Source organism: Poecilia formosa, unplaced genomic scaffold (genome assembly GCF_000485575.1).
Source record: "Poecilia formosa unplaced genomic scaffold, Poecilia_formosa-5.1.2 Scaffold1144, whole genome shotgun sequence".
Classification (NCBI taxonomy): Eukaryota; Metazoa; Chordata; class Actinopteri; order Cyprinodontiformes; family Poeciliidae; genus Poecilia; species Poecilia formosa.
In genome coordinates this window covers 9,026-17,625 of record NW_006801083.1, presented here as the reverse complement: position 1 = coordinate 17,625, position 8,600 = coordinate 9,026, and the positions used below count along the sequence as shown (strand labels likewise).

General features: G+C 35.5%; 1 protein-coding gene and 1 long non-coding RNA gene across 2 annotated transcripts in view; one reads left to right on the top strand and one right to left on the bottom strand.

Moving 5' to 3' along the window:
• The window catches only part of LOC103132587 (uncharacterized protein PFB0765w-like), a 15,391-nt gene that overhangs the window by 1,253 nt on the left and 5,538 nt on the right, over window positions 1–8,600 (top strand). Inside the window, exons 3-4 of the mRNA XM_016667465.1 lie at window positions 605–730; window positions 947–1,072. Of these exons, the coding sequence (XP_016522951.1) occupies window positions 605–730; window positions 947–1,072 (252 nt within the window). The remainder of the gene's footprint in view (window positions 1–604; window positions 731–946; window positions 1,073–8,600) is intronic.
• On the bottom strand, window positions 2,531–7,489 carry LOC107835173 (uncharacterized). Its single transcript, XR_001661002.1, has 2 exons — window positions 7,421–7,489; window positions 2,531–3,096 (listed from the first exon to the last, which is right to left on the bottom strand). It is a non-coding gene; the product is annotated as an uncharacterized LOC107835173 (long non-coding RNA).

The following is an 8,600-nucleotide window of genomic DNA, read 5'->3' as shown; positions in this document are numbered from 1 at the left end:
CTGGAAAAGGAAATAGGTAACCTAAAAAAAATCTTTAAATATTTATAAAATAAAATGTTAGGGATAAATGAGTTACAAAAGATCCTGGGATTGTAACAGTTTATTGATGATTCATCAGAATAGCTAAATTTGTTCTGCCAAAAGAAAAATACTGATGTAATTTAATATGAATGGGTTAAATCAAAAAGGAATATTTTCTTTTCTGCTGTATTAATGTTTGTATCTTTTGTTTCTTACACAGACAAGAACAATAAACTGACCGAGCAAATAAAACAAGGAGAAGAGAAAAAGAAGCAGTTAAAGTTCACACTATTTGAAAAAAACAAGGAACTGAAAAAGGAACTTGAAGAGTGCAAACAAGAACTGGAAAAGGAAATAGGTAACCTAAAAAAAATCTTTAAATATTTATAAAATAAAATGTTAGGGATAAATGAGTTACAAAAGATCCTGGGATTGTAACTGTTCATTGATGATTCAGCAGAAGAACTAAATTTGTTCTGCCAAAAGAAAAATACTGATGTAATTTAATATGAATGGGTTAAATCAAAAAGGAATATTTTCTTTTCTGCTGTATTAATGTTTGTATCTTTTGTTTCTTACACAGACGAGATCAATAAACTGACCGAGCAAATAAATCAACTAGAAGAGAAAGAAAAGCAGTTAAAGTTCACACTTGGTGAAAAAGACGAGGAACTCAATAAGTGGAAACAAGATCTGGAAAAGGAAAAAGGTAACCTTAGAGAAAAGTTTACATATATAATGTTAGGGATAAATGAGTTACAAAAGATCCTGGGATTGTAACTGTTCATTGATGATTCAGCAGAAGAACTAAATTTGTTCTGCCAAAAGAAAAATACTGATGTAATTTAATATGAATGGGTTAAATCAAGGAGGCATATTTTCTTTTCTGCTGTATTAATGTTTGTGTCTTTTGTTGCTTACACAGACAGGATCAATAAACTGACCGAGCAAATAAAACAAGAAGAAGAGAAAGAAAAGCAGTTAAAGTTCAGACTTGGTGAAAAAGACGAGGAACTCAATAAGTGGAAACGAGAACTGGAAAAGGAAAAAGGTAACCTTCAGTGGTGGGAAGTAATGACGTATAAGTACTTCATTACTGTACTTAAGTACAATTTTCGTGTACTTTACTTAAGTAGATTTAATAATGGATACTTCCTACTTTTACTGCACTACATTTTACAGTAAGTATCTGTACTTTCTACTTCACTACATTTCTACAAAACTGTCGCGTTACTCGTTACATCCAAAGTCGCGGTGCACTTTTTGTCTGTTAAAATGTGAAGTTCGAGGACTTAAGGTGGCGCCGTAAAATCCAACCAATAACGTGACTTACGTGTCTGTTGTCACACATGCCTCCACCTTTACTCGCACGCGGAGCTCTAGACATGCGCAGTGGTTTCCTCTGAGCGGGAGAATGTCTGTCTAATTGTCAGTAATATAATAGCGCTGCATAAATCATAAGATATGGCGACATGTAAAATCAGCAGCGCTTCGCTTTCACAAACGGTGGGGACTTCGTCCAACTTTTAGCGTCACTTGGAAGGAAAGCTTAAAGAAAGGTAAGATCTGTGGACGTGATGCTAGCAAAGCTAGCTGTACATAGACACATATGTTGTATCTGCGATGAAAAAAGTTGTCACTCATGCGCTGAATTATTGTGTGGAGGTGTTGACTGACATGTCGCATATATGGGACAACGCTGTGACCAAAGTCTGCAAAATAGTGATGTGACATTCAGGAACGATCTGATTCTTTTGGACGGATCTTGACCAAGTCCTATAAGACTGAAGCCTCACGGAGAGCCGTTCTTTGTTCTAACCTATTAAATTACGGAAAAATTCTGCCGGAAATTCCGTAAAAAAACAGGAAATGTACTGGCAGAAAATTACCAGGACATTTTCCTGTTTTTTTACGGAATTTTTTTTTTTAACTAAAATACTGTTAAATTACAGGAAATTTCTGAGGGAAATTATGTAATAAAACTGAAAATATCCTGGCAAAAAGTTACCAGGACATTTTCTGTTTTGTTTTTTTTTTTTCAGAATTTCCATCAAAATATCTTCCATAATTTAACAGTTTGTCAAATTTACTAATATTTTGTTAACCCAAAACTGAACTTCTCTGTCTTTTTACTCTATTGATATAGTCACAAACTTTTTTAATAAACCTTGGACATTTCCAAATACTTCATATATTAATTATAGAGTAAAATATATTAAAATTAATGTATTTAATATATTCTTAACATAACTTTGAAACAAAACTAATTTCTAAGTCCACAGAAAATGTAGTTGTAAAACACAAAACAGAGTTTGAAAGTAGCTCATGCAAAGTGATATAAAATTCATTTTACAAACAATTTGCAGACTTTATTTTGCAATTTAAGACCATAAATTGACATGTCATCTAGTCTTTACAACTAACCTTTGCCATTATACATCACAACTAATTTATTGCATTTAATTATACAAATTTTCAACTTATAAATTAAATGTAAAGCAGTCTTGACTTGAAGTCAAATAAACAATTTTGTTAATTACTATAAGATGGAACATACAAAAATTGCTTTGGATCATGAAAATTATAGTTGTAAACAGGACCAACATACTTCATAATAAATGCCGAAAGTCGACCACTATTTTTTATGAAATACAGGTATAAATATTAAGTTAAAAATCAAATACATAAACACAGCCTAATGCCAACAACAGTGGAAGACACTGGATTCATAAGTGTGTGCTCTCATTACCTCTAGTCACTGTGAACATAAAACAAAACAGTCCATTTTATGTTTATGTTCTGCCAAAAAAGGTTAATCCAACTCTTAGGTCCAGTTACCAAGAGTTTGAAATGTTCTCTGACCAGTTCTTGTGCTTCGCAAAGGTTCTTGGTCCACCAGGTTTGATGAGATGATCAATCACGTTTAAACTTCATAAGGCTCAAATTTTCCATGGATTCCCAGTCATTCAGTTCATTAAGGAACTTGAGCCATCTGGGTGGAAAGCAAAGCTGCTTCTTCACCTTCGTCTGCGTCGCGTCAGTCGACCTCGTTCAGGGTTTGAGCCCAGAAAAACTCTAAAAAAAGAGAATGGATACTCAAGTTTAACACAGAAACACTTCAAAGTAACACAGAAACTTTCTTTTTACAAAACACTTCTAAATTACATTACAGCAGCACATCACCTTGCTCATCAGCGGCTCACCAATTGCTAATAGCTCTTTCACAAACAACATTGGGTAATTTGGATGAATTCTGACCTAAAAAAATGAACATTAGGAGTGTGTCAATTGCAGATTTCTGGCCAATCTTTAAAAATCTGACTTGTCAATTCTGATTTTGGCCGATACTTATTGTCTTGTCTGAATATTGCTAAATGCAGCAAAACGTCAGTGGTTGGCAACAGTGGGGTGACTATTCATAACTGCAAACATGGAGACATGACCTGGTGGGCCGTTCTATCAGTCAAACGTCTCTAACAGGAGAGGAAAGTGGTTGATTTTTAGATCTTTGCTGAAGTAGATAAGATCAGTGGATGAAATCACCTTCACATGTATTGGGGGATCGGCAATCTTCAAAATTAAGGATTTGGGGAAAATTTATTGGTGCATCCCTAACATACACAAGTACACAAATACTTCTTGAGATAATAAAAACATACACTAATTTTTACATATTTGTTAAAATAAAGTCACCATGTCATGATTTTATGTTATGTATAATTTGTGAAAATAAACTCCTCCACTCCCCCTGAGCTACTATTTCCATCTGAAGAAATTCATCACTCCCAACCAAAAACANACTTCAGAATTCATCCGGCTACTCTTGTCTGCTGTTATGTCATCAATAAACACAAGTGACCCAGTGCCATTGAAAGCCATGCATGCCCATACCATCACATTGCCTCTACCATGTTTTACAGAGGATGTGGTGTGCCTTGGATCATGTGCCGTTCCCTTTCTTCTCCAAACTTTTTTCTTCCCATCATTCTGGTACAGGTTGATCTTTTTCTCATCTGTCCATAGAATACTTTTCCAGAACTGGGCTGGCTTCTTGAGGTGTTTTTCGGCAAATTTAACTCTGGCCTGTCTATTTTTGGAATTGATGAATGGTTTGCATCTAGATGTGAACCCTTTGTATTTACTTTCATGGAGTCTTCTCTTTACTGTTGACTTAGAGACAGATACACCTACTTCCCTGAGAGTGTTCTGGACTTCAGTTGATGTTGTGAACGGGTTCTTCTTCACCAAAGAAAGTATGCGGCGATCATCCACCACCGTTGTCTTCCGTGGAAGCCCAGGCCTTTTTGAGTTCCCAAGCTCACCAGTGAATTCCTTTTTTCTCAGAATGTACCCGACTGTTGATTTTGCTACTCCAAGCATGTCTGCTATCTCTCTGATGGATTTTTTCTTTTTTTTTCAGCCTCAGGATGTTCTGCTTCACCTCAATTGAGAGTTCCTTTGACCGCATGTTGTCTGGTCACAGCAACAGCTTCCAAATGCAAAACCACACACCTGGAATCAACCCCAGACCTTTTAACTACTTAATTGATTACAGGTTAACGAGGGAGACGCCTTCTGAGTTAATTGCAGCCCTTAGAGTCCATTGTCCAATTACTTTTGGTCCCTTGAAAAAGAGGAGGCTATGCATTACAGAGCTATGATTCCTAAACCCTTTCTCCGATTTGGATGTGGAAACTCATATTGCAGCTGGGAGTGTGCACTTTCAGCCCATATTATATGTATAATTGTATTCCTGAACATGTTTTTGTAAACAGCTAAAATAACAAAACTTGTGTCACTGTCCAAATATTTATGGCCCTAACTGTAAAAACAGCATAAAGTCTGATCCACGATGAGGCTTTATGCTGACTGCATCCTATTTTAACTTTAATGTTACACAGGCTGATACTGGCAGGTGGTGGAAGGGTTTACAAAAAATATAAAAAATTAGGTCAGTTTTTAGAAACAAAAAGACCATATATGCCAAACGTTTGAGTCACAGATGTAGTTGAGTTAAATTAAACCAAGAAATGTCTGTTTTTCCAAAATCGACTTTGATGAATGAAAACTTTTTCAAATCTATTTAAGAAACTGATGGACATTATTTTACTCAAAATTTTATAAGGGGACTTTTGACTGTTTTGAAACAGAACAATAAAAATAATATGACACGTTCACGTCACTAAAGATGAACTGTATTTTATTGCAGGACTTTGTCCCAGTTTGTTATTGTGGACTCAGGTTGGCTGAGGTGAGCAGATTTCATCAGAACACGACCGGTACGCTCTTAAAATGTTTAGTTTTGTCTAGTTAGCCATTCAACAAAATCTACAACTTCATGCTTCAACTTGTATTTCTGTTTGGTTTCTTCTCAGGTTGCGTTCTGCTGGTGCTTTAGTGTTTCAACGTCCTGGTTCTGATCTCCTGTATCAGATCCTCCTGTTGCCATGAAGGCTGTTCTTTGTTTTTATATATGGTGGATTTTATTCCTCCATGTTTCCTCCGATTCTTCTGCTGGTGAGTTTCTTTGAGTGAAACTCAAATCTGTTTCCAATTCTGCTTTTTTAGTTGCAGGTTTACTTTTCATGTTTTGATATTTTTCATTCTATTTATTCTATTAAACTTAAATGGTTTTAATATGAATCAATATACAGGTGTAATTGTTTTCCATCATTTTGAATAGAAGGGGTTGTTCTATTCACAGAGAAAATGTCTCCATTACATCATCTGTGGCTTATTTACCTTAAAAACACAGCATGTTGTATGTTTACCAACCTCTCAGTTTAACTTCTCTCCAGATGATACTTCAGCTGAAATGGACCAAAGCAGCGATTTGAAATGGGCCCTGACAGGCGGAGCTGTTGGAATCGCTATCGGTGTTTTAATGGGCATAGCTTTTGCCAGGATATGTTGAGAATTTGGACTTATTATTTGAGATATTTTAATTTAATATAACTATTTGAGTTGCAGTTATTTGGTTGGCATTTGATAGTATCTGGTTCGAAAGCGGACCGAGTATCCCATGACGCTCTGGAACTAGTAGAGTAGGAACCTGGAGTTAGAAGAAGAGTTTCTCCCTCTGAAAAAGAGCTGTTAGCATGTTTGCTGAGTTCCGACTCTCTGTCATGTATTAGTATGATTCGTTCATTCTTTATCCACTAAAGTTCATCTGAACAATCCACCCGACTCCTTTTCATCATTAAATCAGTCGAAATATATAACAGAACAGATTACATATTATGTTGTAAGTTACAGTTATTGCACCGTTATTTGTTAATTAACTGTAGTGTTTTTGTTACAGTTAAAATATATATTTTTAATTTAGTTAAATTTAAAAACAAACATTGTTAGCTTTTTAGCAGTGCAATGAAATGTTTATTTTATTATGTTATTGTTCTTACATGACAGATAAGTCAAGAAATTACAAATGGGTTCATTGGACTGATGGCTGTTTTGCACTGAATTTCTATATAATCTCTAGATTGTTTCCCAAAACAGGTGAGAAAATAAATCAGCAGAGTGAAACAGATCAACTAGAAAATAAACCAAAAACGTCATTTAGTGAGCTGAACGAAGAGAAGCAGGAACTGGAAAACCAAAAACTTGAGACTAACTTATTGAATAACTTAAAGTAACATGACCAATATTTATATCTGTATTCAGGCCCTTTACTGCAATAACTGAAAATAAAATCCAATTTTTATTACCTTCAGATCGGCCATAAATACATAGGTGAGGCAGAAAGTACTGATAGGGGGCAGTACTGAGCCCCACTGGACACAAAAGGCAGCAGGTTTCCTTCTTCTATGAATTGAAAAGACTAGAAACAATTCAGGAGAAATACAATAACATATGATTAGAATACAATCGATTCAGCATGAATCTGATCAATCTGTAGACAGGAAAACTATTTTTCATGCAGATCTTCAATCAGGATTTTATTGAAGAGCTGCAGACAGAAACATGGGATAAACTGAAAACATGGAATAGAGGTGAAAAGGAAAAAGGTAACGTCAGAGAAAAATGTTAAATATTTAATGTTATAGATGAATTAGTTACAAAAGAAAGAATCTGTGATTGTAACAGTTTATTGGTGATTCATCAGAAGAGCTAAATTTGTTCTGCCAAAAGAAAAATACTGATGTAATTTAATATGAATGGGTTAAATCANCGGTAAAATAAATAACAGTAGTACAGCAGTCACCGCGTTTTACTTTTATAATACACAAGCAAACGCAGCATTGTAAAAATAATATATACCTTTTTTGTAAAAAAGAAAAAAAAAAGGTATCAATTATCGTGAGGCTCCTGGTGTGCCAGGAGTCTCACGAAGTCAACTACAAATATTTCAAAAATATTTTTCACAGAAAATAAAGTGTTCTTATTTATTTTACTTTACCAGGGAGGTGGCAGAAAGGCAACTCCAACTCTTAATCCAACCGAAGTCCAAAAGATATATTTTGCAGAGTCCGGCTAGGGAGTTTGAAATGTTGTCTGACCAGTTTTCACGCTTTGCGAAGGTTCTTGTTCCCATGATGCAATGCGTAACTGTGAAAATACGGTAGAAATACCTGTTAAAACTAAAAACGGGAAAATTCCGTAAAATTTCTACGGTACATTTACCCGTTTTTAAAAAAAAATTTTTTACAGTGTGCTGCAGACAGTTGTGGTTTCTGACATGGGCAATATGGGCAACCACCCAGGGCATTATCTTTTTTAGGGATGGCAGGAGACCTCTGTGGATTGTGGCACAGAGATGGAAGCAAAACAGAATGAAGAAAAGTTTGAATTGATACTGGTTAAATTTATCTCAGCTCTAAGTTTTTAATATCTAGGTGTTTTTATGGGAATGTGGATCTTTCAGATCAATTTGAGAAGCAATTTTGATAAGTGCACTTAATTTTATTGCGTCACTTAGCGCAGGTTGCTGGTCTTGGTCTTGATTTGGTTTCGGGTTCGGTGGTCTTGACTACAACTCTGCTACGGGGCTCCTTGGTTCCATGTCCTCCACTGCCCACTCTTTCAGTTGGATTTCTTTCAAAATAAATGTGTGGCAAAAAAAGTGAAGTTTATGCTGTTAGAACAGGAGACGAGATGTTTCCATCCCTGTAATTATGATGCATAGAATCACATACAGTGGGGAAAATAAGTATTTAGTCAGTCACCAATTGTGCAAGTTCTCCCACTTAAAAAGATGAGAGAGGCCTGTAATTGACATCATAGGTAGACCTCAACTATGAGAGACAAAATGTGAAACATTTTTTGAGAAAATCATTTTGTCTGACTTTTAAAGAATTTATTTGCAAATAATGGTGGAAAATAAGTATTTGGTCACCTACAAACAAGCAAGATTTCTGGCTGTCACAGACCTGTAACTTCTTTTTTAAGAGGCTCCTCTTTCCCCCACTCATTACCTGTATTAATGGCACCTGTTTGAAGTCGTTAACAGTATAAAAAACACCTGTCCACAACCTCAAACAGTCACACTCCAAACTCCACTATGGTGAAGACGAAAGAGCTTTCGGAAGACACCAGAAACCGAATTGTAGACCTGCACCAGGCTGGGAAGACTGAAGCAG